The 19,133-nt window shown below is 45.1% G+C and overlaps 1 protein-coding gene across 1 annotated transcript; it reads left to right on the top strand.

Moving 5' to 3' along the window:
- Nucleotides 1-1,730: 1,730 nt before the first annotated feature.
- LOC134983478 (retinitis pigmentosa 1-like 1 protein) lies at nt 1,731-16,440 on the top strand. Its single transcript, XM_063949147.1, has 4 exons — nt 1,731-1,762; nt 3,153-3,234; nt 3,391-4,024; nt 16,313-16,440. Exons 1-4 carry the CDS (start codon nt 1,731-1,733, stop codon nt 16,438-16,440), a joined length of 876 nt encoding a protein of 291 aa, XP_063805217.1.
- Nucleotides 16,441-19,133: the final 2,693 nt, after the last annotated feature.

Genomic DNA, 19,133 nt, shown 5'->3' on the forward strand with positions numbered 1-19,133 from the left:
GAATGTGTGTAAGGCGAGTGTAGGCAAGTCTCTCAAGTAGCTTGGGATATGGTAGCTGAGAAATGGGACGGTAGTTAAAGAGTGTGTTTGGGTCAGAGGTGTGTTTGTTTAGTAATGGGAGTAATCAGTGCATGCTTAAACAGAGAAGGAAAGATACCAGTAGAGAGAGATTACAGATTACAGATTTTAGTTAAGGTTGGGATAAGCACAGGAGACAAGGTTTTACTGACCTGTGAGGGTATAGGATCAAGAGGAGAGGTAGTGGAGTAGGAGGATGGAAAGAGTGTTGATACTTCATCTTCACTTGTGGGATCAAATGAAGAGAATGTGCCAGAGGGTTCAGGTAGGGAATTGAGCAGGTCACTGGCTGAGGAAGAGCGTACCATTTCATCTTGGATTTTATCAATCTTATCCTTGAAGTAGGAGGCATGTTCTTGTACACTGATAGTAGCTAGTGGGCGAGGTGAGGGAGGGTAAAGAAGTGATTTATATGTATTAAAAAGTCGCTTGGGGTTGGTGGCATGAGAAGAGATGAGAGATTGGAAATATGTTTGTTTGGCAGTGTCCAGGGCCTGATGATAGCAGTGGTAGGTGGTCTTATATGTGAGGAAGTCACTTGGATTCTGAGATTTACGCCACTGACGTTCTACTTTACGTGACAGTTTTTGTAGGTGTCTTGTTGATTTAGAGTGCCACGGTTGGCATCTAAGCCTACGTGGAGTGTGATGGGTAGCTGGAGCCACTTCATCAAGGGCACTCTCTATGGTCTTGTCCAGGTGTGATACAGCAGTGTCAGGTGTGGTAAATGTAGAGATTGGTGAGAGCAGTTGTTGCAGAGAAGTGGAAAGTTGTTGAAAATTTATATTGTTAGTATTTCTGCAGGTTAGAGGAGGCTTGCTAGGTTTTAGTGTCATAGAATTTAGAGTAATAGAAGAGATGGTGAAGGTGATCAGGTTGTGACCAGAAAGAGGGAAAGGAGTGTTAATGAATTCAGAAACTGAGCAGAGCCTGGTGAACACAAGATCAAGGCAGTGGCCCTTCTGGTGTGTAGCGATGTCAGACCATTGGGTGAGGCCAAGAGAGGAGGTTAGAGAGAGGAGTTTGGAGGCATGAACAGATTGTGGACTGTCAAGAGCTATATTGAAATCGACCCATAATGATGGTGGAGATGTCAGAGGAGAGGAAGTGAGGGAGCCAGGCAGAAAAATCTTCTAGAAATTGTTGTTTGAGTTGCCCATGAGGGCGAGAGATAGCTGCAACACGCAGAGAGAAGGGGGGGGGGGATCCTGATAGAGTGAACTTCAAATGATGTGAATGCGAGTGATGGAACCTGAGATAGAACAGTGTATGTGAAAAATTGGGACAGTAATATTCCAACCCCACCACCTTTACTATTACCAGTGTGTGTGTGTGTGTGTGTGTGTGTGTGTGTGTGTGTGTGTGTGTGTGTGAAGTGGAAACCACCGTGTGACAGTGCTGCAGGGTAGGCTGTGTCTGATTGTGTGAGCCAGGTTTCTGTTATAGCCAGCAGATTAAAGTTGTGAGATATGAAGAGGTCATGGATGGATGTTAATTTGTTACAAACAGAGCTTGCATTCCATAAGCCACATTTTAGTGACTTGGAGGGGGATGGGAGACACGTGATATTTATGAGGTTAGATGGATTTCTATGTTGTTTTGAGATAGCTGAGTGTGAGAGGGACAGGTGGTTGGGGCCTGGATTTGATGATATGGCACCAGCTAATAAAAACAGAAGAGTGAGGTAAATATTGGTGGATGTTTGCGAGTGTTTATTCTGGTGGCCAATTGTGGTTGTCAAAGTACTTGCAGAGAAGTACGTATAAAGCTCATGAGTGGATAGAAGAGGGGAGTGGAGAATAGAAGCTGTAATGTGCACAGAGGGGTGAGTTTTAGGGTAAGTGTAGAATGTGTTACATTTGGTGAGAATTCCATGAATTGAAATAAGAAACAATAGTTTGATGAACATGCTGTGGTGATTTGTGAGATAATTTTGGGTTAAGTTGTGTAGGAATAAGTTGTTTAAGTAAATTACCTTTCCTTGATGGTGCTCAATGTTTGTTCAACTGTTTTTTTAACTATTCAGATAACACACTTCTTTATTCCACACTTATTAAATTCCACGCAAGCTACCCCCAGCAAGTTGACCCCTTGACATTATACAGTAACATCGGGGGACGTGCGTGGGTGATGACTGGAGAGGTGACTGCTGGGAATGGGACATTTATACAGTAACACCAGGGGATGTGTCTGGGCGATGACTGGAGAGGTGACTGCTGGGAATGGGACATTATACAGTAACACCGGGGACGTGTCTGGGAGATGACTGGAGAGGTGACTGCTGGGAATGGGGCATTATACAGTAACACCGGGGGATGTGTCTGGGTGATGACTGGAGAGGTGACTGCTGGGAATAGGACATTATACAGTAACACCAGGCAATGTGTCTGGATGATGACTGTAGAGGTGACTTCTGGAAATGGGGCATTATACAGTAGCACCAGGGGATGTGTCTGGATGATGACTGTAGAGGTGACTTCTGGAAATGGGGCATTATACAGTAGCACCAGGGGATGTGTCTGGGTGATGACTGGAGAGGTGACTGCTGGGAATGGGGCATTATACAGTAACACCGGGGGATGTGTCCGGGTGATGACTGGAGAGGTGACTGCTGGGAATGGGGCATTATACAGTAACACCAGGGGACGTGTCTGGGTGATGACTGGAGAGGTGACTGCTGGGAATGGGGCATTATACAGTAACAGCAGGGGACGTGTCTGGGTGATGACTGGAGAGGTGACTGCTGGGAATGGGACATTATACAGTAACACCAGTGAATGTGTCTGGGTGATGACTGTATCACTGTGTGTGTCAGGTTCCTATAAGGTGTCAGGATGTCACTGTCTGTGTCTTCATGCAGGAGGGGGAGTATATAGAGGAATACAGGGGTCTGTACAAGGACGTGATGATGGAGAATCACCGGCCCCTCACATCACTGGGTAAGAGGAGACTGTCATGTATTGTACAGGGGAGAGCAGGTATGGGGGCCCCCTATATACACACATCATCTGATAATCACATTTATACACTGTACTCAGTCACTGTGTGTCTCCTACAGATGGGCCTAGTAAAAGAGATACCCCAGAGAGATGTTCCTGTCCTCTGTATTCCCAGGATTGTACAGAGGAGAATCCCAGGATCCCACAGGAGGATCAGGTAGGTGGGATTTAGGGTCTCACCAATATTGCAAAGTGACTGTCACTATATGATCTGTAGAGGAGCTGTGTGTATTATACACTGATATTATACTGTTTCACCTCAGTTTAATCTAACACTATGCAAATGCCGTTGTATTATTTTTTGGTTATTTAGGAAGAACGTCTGTCTGATATTAAAATAGACGATACAGAGGGAGAAGAAGAGACGTATGTGACTGATATAAAGGCAGAAGATATAGAGGCAGAAGAAGAGACGTATGTGACTGATATAAAGGCAGAAGATATAGAGGGAGAAGAAGAGACGTATGTGACTGATATAAAGGCAGAAGATATAGAGGGAGAAGAAGAGACGTATGTGACTGATATGAAGGCAGAAGATACAGAGGGAGAAGAAGAGACGTATGTGACTGATATAAAGGCAGAAGATATTGAGGGAGAAGAAGAGACATATGTGACTGATATAAAGGCAGAAGATATAGAGGGAGAAGAAGAGACGTATGTGACTGATATAAAGGCAAAAGATACAGAGGAAGAAGAAGAGACGTATGTGACTGATATAAAGGCAGAAGATATAGAGGGAGAAGAAGAGATGTATGTGTCTGATATAAAGGCAGAAGATATAGAGGGAGAAGAAGAGACGTATGTGACTGATATAAAGGCAGAAGATATAGAGGGAGAAGAAGAGACGTATGTGACTGATATGAAGGCAGAAGATATAGAGGGAGAAGAAGAGACGTATGTGAGGGGTGATCAGCAGTGTAAGGAGGAGGAGATCCCTACAGATACCAGCACAGGTGAGTAATAAACACTTATTACAGAAGTCACATATTCTCATTACTCAGTCACTACAGCAATATCTTATCCTACACCCTCCTCCGCCATCAGCCCTGTTCTCAGTTGGGTGTTTCTAACACAAGGCTATCCATGACAAATATCACATGTAGAGAGTTATTACACACAACACTATAATGTTATTAAAAGTAACAAGCAGAAGTTTATTATTAGTGATTATATATAAATGTGTATATATGTATGTATATAATATAAGTAGTATTGTTTTTTGTGGAGTGCCTAATTTATATGCATTTTGTTAGATGATGCAGGTATGAAATATTTCCTGCTATACAGTAGACCTGAGCTCACCAAATACAATTCGTATAATATTTAGAAATAAAATGAATTTTAAATCTAGAACTTCAAGTAAAACAGATTAAAAGCTTATCACAAGTACATATCTGTATAATCAGAAGACAAGCGTTTTGCACTTGTTGTCACCCTTGCATGGGCGGGCTTGTTCTTATCCACTCCATTTCACTCTAAATCCAAATTGCATGTCACCAACGCGTTTCATCAATAGTGACTTCTTCAGGGGTGTTTTCTGTTAAAGGCTTTATCCTCAAATATCAATTGTGTAGACCTGAAATAATTGTGTAACCTTCAGACGGTAATTGTGGACTTGTTCATGATGAACACATTCCTAATTACTTGTGAATAATAGTTCCTTCTCTGTGCAGTTCTGAGGTTATGACTTTAGGGAATGTAATGGTCAGATCCAATATTTCTCAATCTAAGGTCTCCCAGTAGCCTTACTACATACATAATTGTGTCCCCACTATACTGCAGGTCCTACTCTATGGCTCAAAATAATTACCATAAAAACAGCTATCGCATTAGTGTTAAACTTTAGGTATGCTCTCAGCGGCGGAACAGTGGCCGAAAGGCTTGGATTGGTTTTCAGAGCACCAGTCTGATGTACCACATCTCACGTGGCCCTCCAATTCACCAGATCTGGGACTGTGGGACTGTTTGGCTGGGTCCGGCATTGTACTGTTGGTGCAGTTCCTGATGCGTTTGGTACGATTGGTGGTTGCTAGGCGCCCTAAATGCCTGTGGTCCCGATTTGTCATGATCTACTTTCACCCACAGTTCTGCCGCTGAGATTCTTGGTGTCCATGCTTCTTCCACTGTAGGTGGATACTACTCACTGTCTACAAGGGATCACCAACAAACAAATGCCGGTCTCAGCCAAAACCAGTCGCTCCCTTATGCCAGTCGCATCACGTGCACAACCCATGGTTCCATCTGAAAAAGAAACAATGGCCCTCATTCCGAGTTGATCGGTCGCAAGGCAAATTTAGCAGATTTACACATGCTAAGCCTACGCCTACTGGGAGTGTATCTTAGCTTCTTAAAATTGCGACCGATGTATTCGCAATATTGCGATTACAAACTACTTTGCAGTTTCTGAGTAACTTCAACCTTACTCTGCCTGTGCGATCAGTTCAGTGCTTGTCGTTCCTGGTTTGACGTCACAAACACACCCAGCGTTCGCTCAGACACTCCCCCGTTTCTCCGGCCACTCCTGCGTTTTTTCCGGAAACGGTAGCGTTTTCAGCCACACGCCCATAAAACGCCGTGTTTCCGCCCAGTAACACCCATTTCCTGTCAATCACACTACGATCGCCGGAGCGAAGAAAAAGCCGTGAGTAAAAATCCTTTCTTCATAGCAAAATTACTTGGCGCAGTCGCAGTGCGAACATTGCGCATGCGTACTAAGCGGATTTTCACTGAGATGCGATGAAAAAGAACTAGCGAATGACTCGGAATGAGGGCCAATATCTCAACAAATTTATATTGTATCAATACCTCAGACATTCACAATGATCATCTAGTAGTTTTAGTGTCACCATCTACACGCATGTGCACGTCCCGTGTTGTTAATATACCTGGTGGAACCGTCCATGTCGCCATCCGTCGCATGCTCCAGTGCATCAAAGTGACGTCATCTAACACACGCTATGTCCGGGGACATGGAGAGAACCTCGTCCACGTGACCTATAGTAACCAATGGGGACAAAAGTATCAAGTAACCTGCCAACAAAACAGTGTAACAACACCGATCAAATTCTATCCTCTTAGATATATATATATATATATATATATATAACAAGCCCAGCAGCGGCGGCACTCACGGGTATACTCACAGTCAGTAAAGTGCATTTATTTCATCACTCAGTGTCCGACGTTTCGGGGCCACAACGCCCCTTTTTCAAGGTGATACAACAAAATAAGTGAACACAACATACCTTTTATACAGAAGAAGAAGACCCGCGAACGGGACGAGCTCCCGGCCCCAGGCTTGGGACACACCCCCGGCCTGGCTTTACAGTGCTGCGTGATGACGTACTTCCGCCCTGGAGTCGTGGAGACGTCGGCTTCCTGGAGACCAGGGTTGGTAGCGTCGCCTAGGCGACCAGCGTGTCCTGGCAACCAGGTGCATGACGGAACCCTCGCCCCGGGCTGGAATGATACGGAATGTGCAATGATTAAAACATAATAATGTGTGCACTAAAAACATTTAACATTGCTGCGTATGCTAGAACGCTTAAAACTATATTGATCATACATTTATATTAGTTAGACTACCATTAGTATTGACATTATATTATGGATAAAGGAACAATTGGAAACTCATACTAAGTCGACCCATCTCTCTCCTCCCCTTTGCCTCCAAACTTCTTGAGCGTATTGTCTATAATTGCCCCACTGTCTTTCTTTCCTCTCACTCACTGCTTGACCCATTCCAGTCTGGTTTCCGCTCTCTCCACTCCACTGAAACTGCCCTCACAAAAGTCTACAATGACCTCCATGCCGCCAAATCTAAGGGCCACTACTCTCTGCTTATTCTTCTTGACCTCTATGCTGCTTTTGACACTGTGGACCACCCTCTCCTTCTGCAAATCCTTCACTCCATTGGTCTGCGTGATACTGCCCTCTCCTGGCTGTCCTCCTACCTCTCTGATCGTTCCTTTTATGTCTCCTCTCATGATGCTACCTCGCCCCCACTTCCACTAACTGTTGGTGTCTCCCAAGGCTCTGTTCTTGGTCCTCTCCTTTTCTCTCTCTATAGGTGAACTCATTAGTTCTTTTAATTTCCAGGATCACCTCTATGCTGATGACACTCAAATCTACCTCTCCTCTGCTATCTCTTCCTGGATGTCCCAGCGCTTTCTTAAACTCAACATGTCTAAGACTGAGCTGATCATCTTCCCACCCTCCCGCACAACCTCACCTCCCACTATCTCATTATCCATTGATGGCACGACTATCTCCTCTAGCCCCCAAGTACGCTGTCTTGGTGTAATCCTTGACTCCTCCCTCTCCTTCAAACCACACATTCAGCACCTCTCACAAACCTGTCATTTTCATCTCAAAAACATTTCCAGAATCAGACCTTTTCTCACCCAGGATGCCACTAAGATCATTATTCACTCACTGATTATTTCCAGACTGGACTACTGTAATCTCCTCCTAACTGGCCTCCCTGACAATTACCTCTCTCCACTCCAATCTATCCTCAATGCTGCTGCCCGGCTTATTTTCCTCACCAAACGCACTACGTCCACCTCCCCTCTCCTACAAGCCCTTCACTGGCTTCCCTTCCCTTTCAGAATCCAATTCAAACTTCTCACACTCACTTACAAAGCACTCACCTACTCCTCTCCCATTTACATCTCTGACCTTATCTCCCTTTACTCGCCCACCCATCCTCTTCGCTCTGCTAATGCACGCCGGCTCTAATGTCTTCTGATTACTTCCTCCCACTCCTATCGACAAGATTATTCACGTGCTGCTCCCTTCCTCTGGAATTCTTTACCAGTCCCCCTCAGACTCTCCACCGCTCTACAAAACTTAAAACGGGCTCTTAAGACCAATTTCTTTACCAAACCCAGCCAAATCTCATCCTAACCCTCTGTTCCACGTTCTCTATGTACCCCATCTGTGTCACTCCTGTCTGTCTACCCCTCCCCTTAGAATGTAAGCTCTCACGAGTAGGGCCCTCTTCCCTCATGTGCTTATCCTTTTCTTACTTTAATAATCCTCAACTGCCCAAATCACGCAGTTTTTTTGGCCACCTGGAACTTATCTCTGTCATTTACTGGTGTAGTTATGCTTAGTTACCCTGTACTTGTCCTAAATTGTCTTCAATTGTAAGTCACTGTTTTCCTGTTTTGATTATGTGCATATGTACTCTGTAATTGGGCGCTGCGGAACCCTTGTGGCGCCATATAAATAAAGGATAATAATAATAATAATGATCAGTGCCCTTCACTACAGACTCAGTGATTTCTATCAGGGACTTCTACCGTTGCGGCCCTACCTGGGTAGTGAGTGGTCGTCTGAACTGCTTTTATTATTATTATTATTGCCTGGCCTCCACTCCTGCTCTGTCGACTCCCACTGGTGGCAGACTGTGCTGACTACATCCTCTGTACTGTTTGACTGCTGCTGGGTTTTTTTTCCTAATGCTCCCCTCGATCCCCGTAAGATCCATTTAGAGCTCTTGGGTCATCAGTATAGCTACGACGTATCACTTTACCGCTCAAGGATGGCATCTTCTTTCTATTACCCATAAACAACTGACCTCACAATGTTTCTGTAACCGATGGCCACTGGGGGTCTATGCTCACTGATGCCTCCCTACTTCCACACTTCAATACTTCTGCTATGTCGCTACTGGCCTCCGGACCATGTTCTCTAATCTCCGTAATGTTATGCTGAAGAATGGGCAGAACTGGAAAATCATCTCATAAGAAAGCTAAACCTCGTCCTCAACAGGAAACCTCTCAAACTGACTTGAGACCTTTTCGTCTTCCTAATCAACTAACATTGAGTCCCAGTCCTGATCATTCAGAATCTTCTTCCATTCCATCTTCTCCTCCAAGTCCTTCCATGATGGCTAAAACCCATTGTGTAAACTTGTTGTTTAAACCCATGGCAAGCCAGGTGGGCTCTCTTGTTCTCTCGGTTCTCCTTCAAACTCTTTAACCACCCAGGAACCTTAAATCAAAGAGCAGATGCAATTTCTGGTTCTTTTCAAACAAATGATTCACTCAACTCCTCTGAGAAACAATTTATTCTAAATCCGGCTTCATTTGCTTCAACTCATACTGTTCCTCTACCTCCTCCGGGGAGAACTTTTGTAGCACCAGAATTTTCCAGGAAATTGCTTACGTGGGCTCATTCTTCATCTTTCATGGGTCATGCCGGTGGTCTTAAGACTCTCAAGTTCATTCAGCGATTCTACTGGTGGCCTCATCTTAAAACGGATGTCTTTGAATTTGTAGCAGCCTGTTCCAAGTGTGTTCAACATAAAAGCCCACGAACATCTCCCTTGGGTCTTCTTCATCCACTTCCAACACATCAAAACCCTTGGACTCACATCTCTATGGATTTCATAACCGATTTGCCAGTCTCCAGAGGGCACAACACCATTTGGGTCATTGTGGAATGATTTTTGAAAATGGCTCACTTCATACCCCTCACCGGTCTTCCCTCTGCTCCTCAGCTATCCAAATTGTTTTTCTCATAGATTTTTCATTTGCATGGCCTTCCACAGGAAATAGTTTCTGATCAGGGTCCTCAATTCGTCGCCAAGTTCTGGAAAGCTCTCAGCTCTGTCCTAGAAATCAAGTTCTCAGCCTACCATCCCCAGATTGACGGACAGACTGAAAGAGTCAACCAAGATCTGGAAACTTTCTTATGGATGTTCATGTCTCCTGCTCAGGAAGACTGGATAAATTACCTCCCATTTGCTGAGTTTGCATACAATAATCTATATCATTCTTCTACCAATTCCACTCCTTATAGTTTTCATCCACGAGTTCCTTCCTTCTAATCTCTCCCACCTCTTGAGGTTCCTGCTGCTGAATCCGCTCTTCGTAAGTTCACTAAGATTTTCGAGACAAATTCATAAGGCGCTACTTAAGACTTCCCAGAAATAAAAGACCTACGCTGATCGGAAACATAGGGATGTTCCTAGTCTCAAAGTTGGAGATCGTGTTTGGATATCCACCAGAAACCTCAGACTCAAAGGTCCTACCAAAAAGTTTGCTCCAAGATTCATCGGTCCGTATCCTATTAAAACAGTGTTGAATTCTGTTTCTTACAAGGTGAAACTGTCTCCCTATTTGAAAATTCCCAATACCTTTCACATTTCTCTACTAAAGCCTCTTGAACTAAATAATTTGGGGCAGCTTTCCCTTAACCTCCCAAGGTTCAAGCTGCTCAAAATTAGGAATTCGAGGTTCATAAGTTTCTTGACTTCCGCAAGAGGTATGGGGGGTAATTCCAAGTTAATCGCAGCAGGAAATTTGTTAGCAGTTGGGCAAAACCATGTGCACTGCAGGGGGGGCAGATATAACATTTGCAGAGAGAGTTAGATTTGGGTGGGTTATTTTGTTTCTGTGCCGGGTAAATACTGGCTGCTTTATTTTTACACTGCAATTTAGATTGCAGATTGAACTCACCACACCCAAATCTATCTCTCTCTGCACATATTATATCTGCTTTCCCTGCAGTGCACATGGATTTGACCAACTGCTAAAAAAATTTCCTGCTGCGTCAACTCAGAATTACCCCCATGGTCGTCTCCAGTATCTCATAGACTGGAGAGGATATGGTCCGAAGGAAAGATCTTGGGTGGCTGCAGAGGATGTTCATGCTCCAAGACTGATTTGTGCCTTTCATGCCAAGAATCCCACTAAGCAGCGTGGGTGTTCGGAGATCACCCTAAAAAGAGGGGTACTGTCAGCATCCGGAGTCTTACCACCGGTTCTGGTCCCTGTGGCCTTCCTCTTAGCTGGCTGGTGTCGCTGCGATGGATAGGACCTACAGCAGCAAGCTCCTCCGGTGCGGCTGCCAGGCACCTGGAGGCTGGGTCTGGGTCCTGGGGAGTGGAGCATGGCAGCCGGAGGTATCTGTTTCCAAGTGTCATGTTGCAGGAGTGTGGCGTCTGGGAGGCTGAGGCCAGAGGTAGTGGCTGTGTGCTTGTTCCACATGTGTCCTCTGTGCAGGGAGCCACCATGTTAGAGACCAATCTCAAAGTCAATAGGTATCCCAGTTCGTGTCCAGCCAATCCGGTACAGGCTTCCCTTATAAAAAGGGGTTGATGCTTAGCTATGTTGCCAGTACTTCAAGTTACTTGCTGCTGTAAGGCGCCCTGCGCTCCCAGGTTAACCCCTGGTATCCTGGTTCCGCCTGGTGGTCAGTTTTGTTATTGCAGTCCTTTGCTCCCAGTCCACCTGCCCACTGGGCCATCTATCTGGTAGAGGGTCTCCATTTGATGATGGTGCTCACAGTGATCCTCTCTTCAGCATTGTTTAAAAATCACAAGTCACTTCTTCAGCATCGTTTACAAGTCACTAACCTTTCGTTTTTCAGAATTCACTCAGACTTCTCTCCGTGGGGTAAATTTACTAAGGTGGAAGATTTTTAGAACTAGTGATGTTGCCCATAGCAACCAATCAGATTATATCTATTATCTGCTAGAAGCAGCTAGATAAATGGTAAGTAGAATCTGATTGGTTGCCATGGGCAACATCACCAGTTCTAAAAATCTCCCACCTTAGTAAATTTACCCCCTAGTCGTTGTGTATGATTGAGGTCTCATTAAAACTGGATTCCTCTTTCTTCAGTGTATCATTCCGGGTCATTGTCCTCATTGCCTACCCCTCTACATCTTCGGGCCTAAGTCTTCAATCCATGAGTAAGAACTGCATTCAGCCACCTTGTTTCCTTCCTTTGCCGATAGCTGCTCCCTCAGTCAATTTTCAGTCGTCAGATCCCCAACTCAAGCCAAGTGTGACATGGAAGAAGGGGAATTCTTGGTTTCTCTGGATATTAAGGATGCGTATCTTCACATCCCAATATGGCCACCTCCTTCAGGCTTACCTCAGGTTTGCACTGCAGGACAGTCACTACCAGGTCCAGGCCTTGCCTTTCGGTCTATCAACGGCACTGAGGGTGTTATCAGGGGTGATGGCAGAGATGTTGCTGCAACTCCGCAAGCAAGAAGTGAACATCGTTCCATACTTGGACGATCTCCTCATAATGGCTATATTCAGAGCACAGTTGATGGAAAAGATCAGCCTTCAAACACGACTACTCACGGATTATGGGTGGATTCTCAATCTGCAGAAATCCCACCTAGAACCTACGCAGAGGCTTCAGTTCCTGGTAATGATATTGGATACGGTGTCTCAGAAGGTGTTCCTTCCTATGGACAAGGCAAAGATAATTCAGATGATGGTACGTTCCATTTTGAAGTTGAACAAAATCTCGGTACATCTTTGCATTAGCTTACTGGGAAAGATGATGGCCTCCTATGACGCAATTCGGTACGGAAGATTCCGCGCATGACCATTCCAGCTGGATCTGCTGGACAAATGGTCTGGGTCACATCTGCACATGCGCCAGATGATATGCCATTCACAAAACGCCAGGATTTCCATCTTATGGTGGTTGCTGATGGGGGGCATTTTTCTCAATCCCGGGTATCGGGATTGAAAAATGGCCAATACCGGGATACCCGGGATTGACTTTTAGCTAGGTGGCCGCCCCCTCGCCCCACCCTGCCCCGCACATATAACTCACCATATACCGGGGGCGGGCGGGAGGGGAACATCCTTTGAACGCTGCTGGCGGCTGAACATGCAGCGTGACCTCTCACGCTGCGCTGGGGGTCTGGAAGGAGGACGCTGGGCAGCATCTGAGTGTCCTGTGGACGCTCAACACTGATCCCTCAAACCCCGGGATTGAATACCGGCAATTTTGGGCCCTAAATCCCGGGATCCCACCGATCCCGGGATTGGCCACCATAGCAGTGACCCATCGCATATGGAAGAAATGTGTCTCTTGGTTTGAGGGTCATCAGTATTCTGCTGTGGATTTTCATCTGGGACATTTCTTGCACTTCCTGCAGGCTGTTGTTGATGTGGGCCTACGTTTAGGCTCCATAACAGCTCAAATCTCAGCCTTGTCTTTTTCTTCCAGGGAACAATTGGCTGTTCTTCCAGTGGTCCAGATGTTCTTGACAGGTGTCCTTCATAGTTGACCACCCTTTGTGCCTCTCACAGCGCCGTGAGTTCTCAATTTGGTTCTGGCCCTTCTCCAATCGGTTTGATTGAACCTTTCCACAAGGTGGACGTGGAGTATTTGACATGGCAGGCTATCATGTTGTTGGCCTTGGCCTCAGTGAGGTGTGTTTTGGAATTAGGGGCCTTATCCTTTAAGAGTCCTTCTCTGGTATTTCATGAGGATAGAGCGGTGCTTAAAACTCGCTAGACATTCTTGCCTAAGGTGGTGTCAGCATTTCATATAAATTAGCCGATGGTTCTGGTTGTCACTGGCATGTCTGTTACACCAATGTCCTTGGACGTGGTTCGGGTTTTGGAGATTTATGTCAAGAGGCCAGCTCATCTCAGAAAATCAGACCCGCTTTTTGTTCTCTATGATGCTTCAAAGCAGTCTATTGTGTGTTGGATCAAGCTTACGATCCAGCAGGCTCACTCATTGGCGGCTTTGCCGCTGCCGAGGTCTGTTCAGGTCCACTCCACACGGTCAGTGGGTTCTTCCTAGGTGGCTGACCGGGGTGTCTCGGCTTTGCAGTTATGCTGGGCAGCTACTTGGTTGGGTTCGAACACGCTGTAAAGTTTTTAAAGGTTCAACACCTTAGCTACTGAGAATCTGAGAATCTTCAGTTTGGTCAATCAGTTTTGATGGGGTCTCTGCACTCTCCCGCCTGGTTTGGAGTTTTGGAACTTCCCCATGGTACTAAGACCATCCCAGTATCCCCTTGGACATTAGAGAAAATAGCATTTTAATACCTACCGGTAAATCCTTTTCTCGTAGTCCATAGGGGATACTGGGCGCCCGCCTCTGTGCTTTGATATTTTCCAGCACGAGTTGTTCTTGTGTGTTGTAGTTTGGGTCTGCTTTTGCTGTCCCTATTTTCAAGTTGTGGTTAGTGTTGCTATCCTCTTGTTATCTTGTGTGCTGGTTCGTTCTCTCACCACTTTCTTGTCTCTTTTCCTCCTCTCAAAGTATGTCCGTCTCCTCGGGCACAGTTTTCCTAGAAAGAGTCTACAGGAGGGGCATAGAGGGAAGGAGCCAGCACACTCTGTAGAAGTTTTAAAGTGCCAGGCTCCAATGGACTCCATCTATACCCCATGGTACTAAGACCATCCCAGTATCCCATACGGACTACGAGAAAATGATTTACCGGTAGGTATTAAAATCCTATTTTTTCAGAATACCAGGGCCATCCTCGGGTGAAGGTATCACTGTGAAGGCGCTGTTTCGCATTACAATAACCTTAGTAGGAAATACCCATTTGTATTGTACATTTCCTTGGGTGGAATAGACGCCTTTTGGCTAGCGTCACAGGAGAAATATCTGCAGATTATCCAGGCACTCAGCTGTGGATGAGGAAGGCAAAGCAGCCTGTAGAATGTGTTCTTTAATATGAAAAAAGTGGACCCTGAGCAGACTGTCCCTCTGTGCTTGGATAGGGGCCTGTGTGGACTTTGGGAGTCTATGGATCCTATCAATAAGAAGGTCAGCGGCAGAAGCCTTCGGTGAAAGTTTCTGAAAAGAGAACCGTGGCATTATCATAAAGCTCAGCATTTGTAGCAGAATCTGAAACGCCAATTTCTCATACGTCCTAGAGGATGCTGGGGTCCACTTCAGTGCCATGGGGTATAGACGGTTCCGCAGGAGCCATGGGCACTTCAAGACTTTTCAAGGGTGTGAACTGTCTCCTCCCTCTATACCCCTCCTCCAGACCTCCGTTTTAGAAATGTGCCCAGGCAGACTGGATATACTCTGAGGAGCTCTACTGAGTTTCTCTGAAAAGACTTATGTTAGGTTTTTTATTTTCAGGGAGAACTGCTGGCATAAGACTCCCTGCTTCGTGGGACTGAGGTGGCAGAAGCAGGAACCAACTTCCTAAATAATTCCATGGCTCTGCTTCTCGCTGACAGGACACCATTAGCTCCTGAAGGGAACTGAATGCTAGCCGTACCTAGATGCTCACTCCCACAGGACGTTGTCACCCCCCTCACAGAGCCAGAAGTCAGAAGACAGGTGAGTGTTAGAAGACATATCTTCAATCAAGAAAGTGACGTCTAAAGGTACCGCGTGGCTGGCTGGAACGCAGCGTGCCATGTTTCCCATACATACACAGGCACTGCAGGGCGCGGGGGGGGTGAAACCTATGGAAACTGGCATAAATAAGGGGCATAAGTTCCCTTGCACACCTGTCACACAAAAACAAAGGTGTTGGATTTTAGAAATGCTGACTTTGCAAAAATGGGGAGATGTTTAAGTGATTCATTGGTGGACTGGAGGAACTTGGAAGGGGTGCAGGAGAGGTGGGAAAAACTGAAAAGTGCAATACTAAGTGCAACAGACCTTTGTATCAAAAGGGTTAGGAAAAACACCAGGAAAAGAAAGCCAGCGTGGTTCACAAAAGAAGTATCAACTAGTGTGAAAGCAAAAAAGATGGCTTTTAGGAAATACAAACAGACTCAAAATAATAATGACAAAGAGGTGTATCTGGACAGATGGAAGGATGCTAAGAAAGTGATCAGACGTGCAAAGGCAGAAGCTGAGGAGAAAATGTCCCAGTCAGTAGATAAAGGGGGCAAAACTTTTTTAAAGTATATAAGCGAAAGAAGAAAATCAAATGGAGGAATAATAAGACTTAAGACAGAGTGAGCATTTGGTGGAGGGAGACAAGGCAATAGCAGATCACTTAAATAATTATTTTTGCTCAGTATTTACTACAGAGGAAGGGATAGGGTCACAGTTAAGTTGCAAGGACATTCATAAAAATAAGGTAGATGAAAATACATTTACAGAGGGGAAGGTCCTAACAGAACTTTCAAAACTAAAAGTGGATAAATCAATGGGACCAGATGGGATACACCCAAGGATACTCAAAGAGCTAAAAGATGTGCTGGTTACACCTTTAACAGAATTATTTAACCAGTCACTAAATACAGGTGCTATTCCAGAGGACTGGAAAAGAGCAAATGTAGTTCCACTGCACAAAAGTGGAAGCAAGGAAGAAGCAAGTAACTACAGACCAGTAAGCCTTACATCAGTAGTGTCAGATTCGGTTTAGCTTGTGTCCCCGGAGGGGGCGCTAGTGGGTCAGTGGAGGTAGGAGGAAAGAAGTGAGGAGGCTGGATTGGATTTCTGCACATGTGCACAATGTAGTTTTATTAACAAAGGAAGTCCAGATAATAATGCAGCAGAAATACTTGCAGAAAATAAACAAAAAGAATGCAATGGAAATGACAAGGCAAATGGTAATGATGCAGCTTGGAAGCTGAGAGTCTATGGCAAAGTATATGACTGAGTAAAGCAAATACGGAAACCAGAACAGTTTAAAACGTGGAGCCAGCAGAGGTGGAAATAATGGTAGCAAACCTGGTAGCAAATGCAGGAGACTTGATGTTAATGTCCACTGTACTGTTGGAAATACACAGGCAGCATGCAGGCTGAATCACAGGTGAGATGACGGGATGCACCTGGAGAGGGAGTCTCTACTGCTGAGAGCTGGAGCACACTGTAGATGTGGAAGGTGTGAAGCCAGAAAGGTATTGCTGTAATGCTGGTGCTTGTAGTTCCACGGAGGTAACAGAGGAACAGGAGAATATCCAGGAACACGGAGGACCAGGAGAATATCCAGGAACACGGAGGACCAGGAGAATATCCAGGAACATGGAGGAACAGGAGAATATCCAGGAACACGGAGGAACAGGAGAGCAGATCCAGACACATGGGTCGCAGGAGTGACACAAAGTTCAGGACAATCACTGACTCACCCTGCAGCTCCTGATATACCCCCTGACCGGCAGGTATTGGCTGGAGTGAGACAAGGAGGTGCGGACAAGCTCCGGATTGGCTGCCGAACTTACACTGGAGGATACTGTCATGGCGGCGCCCATGCCGCGGCCCGGCAGGAACGCGGCGTGCTCACACGCCTGCTGACATCAGGAGCGCTCCCAGGCCTGAGACGACATCCAACGACAGGGTGACGGATGACAGTGACATGCAGTGACCCCGGACAGAGTCCGCACCGACGGACAGATGTAACTGAGGTGAGTCGATTCCTGACAAGTAGTAGGGAAAGTAATGGAAAAACTATTAAAAGAAATAGTTGTGGAATATATTAAATCAAACAACTTACAGGATCCAAAACAGCATGGACTTACTGGTGGGAGATCATGCCAAACAAATCTTATTGACTTTTTTGACTCTGTGATGAAAATAATAGATCAAGGGGGAGCTGTAGATGTAGCATATCTAGACTTTAGTAAGGCATTTGACACTGTCCCACATCGCAGACTGCTAAATAAACTTGAAAGTGTGGAGGTGGATTATAAAATAGCTAAATGGATAAGAACCTGGTTGCAGGATAGGAAACAGACCGTTGTAGTGAATGGAGTGCAATCTATGGAGGATGTTACCAGTGGAGTACCCCAGGGATCTGTACTTGGTCCAGTTCTCTTTAATATCTTTGTTGGTGACATTACAGATGGTATTGAAGGAAAGGTATGCCTTTTTGCAGATGATACAAAGATATGCAACAGGGTAGACACACCGGGAGGGGTAAAACAAATGATTGATGACCTAGGTAGGCTTGAGAAATGGTCAAAAATGTGGCAACTACAGTTTAATGCTAAAAAATGCAAAATCATGCACTTGGGTCTCAAAAACCCAAAGGCTAAATATAGTATCAAGGGTACTATAATGGAAACTACTGAGGAGGAAAGGGATCTAGGAGTCACTATTTTAAGTGACTTGAAGCCAGGAAAGCAATGTAACAAGGCAATGAGAAAGGCAAGTCAGATGCTTCATTGCATAGGGAGAGGAATCAGTATCAGGAAAAAAGAAGTGATAATGCCACTGTATAGGTCATTGGTGCGTCCCCATCTGGAATACTGTGTCCAGTTCTGGAGACCATATCTCCAGAAAGATATAAATACATTAGAGAGTGTACAAAGAGGGGCAACGAAAATGGTGCATGGCCTACATCACAAAACTTACCCGGAAAGGCTGAAAGATCTTGATAATGTCAAATATTACCATTAACCATAAAGCTATATACAATCACCTTGGAGCCGTAATGGCCGCCAGACCACGCTATTTGCGTACAAAGACTTTGCACGTGGTATGCAAGTAGCGTACACACGCTGCGCTGGGTGTACAGAATACACACAGGGGGCGCACACACGGTTGATGACCTTTAAACCTTGTTATGTTAAACACACTGTAAGGATATGCTTAAACTCTAACCCCTAATAATAAAGTACTGCAGTGATGTAACGCTGGGAAACCTTAACAATGTGTATGCTGTTTGAGCAATTGAGACGCTCAGAGAGCCCCTTGCAGAAATGTGAACGCAACACCAGTTAGTTTAAAAACCGTGGAAATGAGTATATTTAAAAGATAAAACAATACAATTTATACGCTACAAACTAACATCAAAATCTAACACAATAACAGAGAATAAGATGAGCAATAGCGAACAATCGCAAACAAGAGTGAACAGATGGAGACAAATGGCAAACAGAATGGATAACAAAATAGCTACAGAGAAATATACATACGTGGGGATGATTTGCAAGCGCGTCCTGGATCCAGCCCTCAGCATTCAATGAGAAGGTCTTTCAGAGAGAGTCTTGTGTGTCAAAGCCTTCTGCAAGCTATATTTATTCACTAGCTCAAGACATAATACAATAGACACTGTGTACTCCTCTCCCATTAGCTAGGGGGTGGGACACGTCCTGCACCAGGGACCATTGGCCAGTTCAAGAAGTGGGCGATGGCTAGGATTTGGGATGTGGAGTTCCCGCCCCATAATCAGTTCAAACCCATCACATTAAATATAAATCTGGTATTATTAATATCTTAAAAAGGTAAGTTTTAACAATGTTCTTATTCCCACCAGATTAATGTTCACGTGACTCTGAACAATATGATCCCACAAATTATATTACTATCTATCTACAAGATACTCATATATCCACATATTCATATATACAT

The sequence above is a fragment of the Pseudophryne corroboree genome, assembly GCF_028390025.1.
Source record: "Pseudophryne corroboree isolate aPseCor3 chromosome 3 unlocalized genomic scaffold, aPseCor3.hap2 SUPER_3_unloc_16, whole genome shotgun sequence".
NCBI classification, from domain to species: domain Eukaryota; kingdom Metazoa; phylum Chordata; class Amphibia; order Anura; family Myobatrachidae; genus Pseudophryne; species Pseudophryne corroboree.

Excerpts from the sequence above, each read along its gene's own strand:
- LOC134983478 (XM_063949147.1), top strand. The coding sequence starts at position 1,731 with ATGGCACCAGCTAATAAAAACAGAAGAGTGAG. Across the intron at positions 3,235-3,390 it reads GGATCCCACAGGAGGATCAG|GAAGAACGTCTGTCTGATAT; the intron begins GTAGGTGGGATT and ends TTGGTTATTTAG. Across the intron at positions 4,025-16,312 it reads GGAGATCCCTACAGATACCA|GAAGTCCAGATAATAATGCA; the intron begins GCACAGGTGAGT and ends TTATTAACAAAG.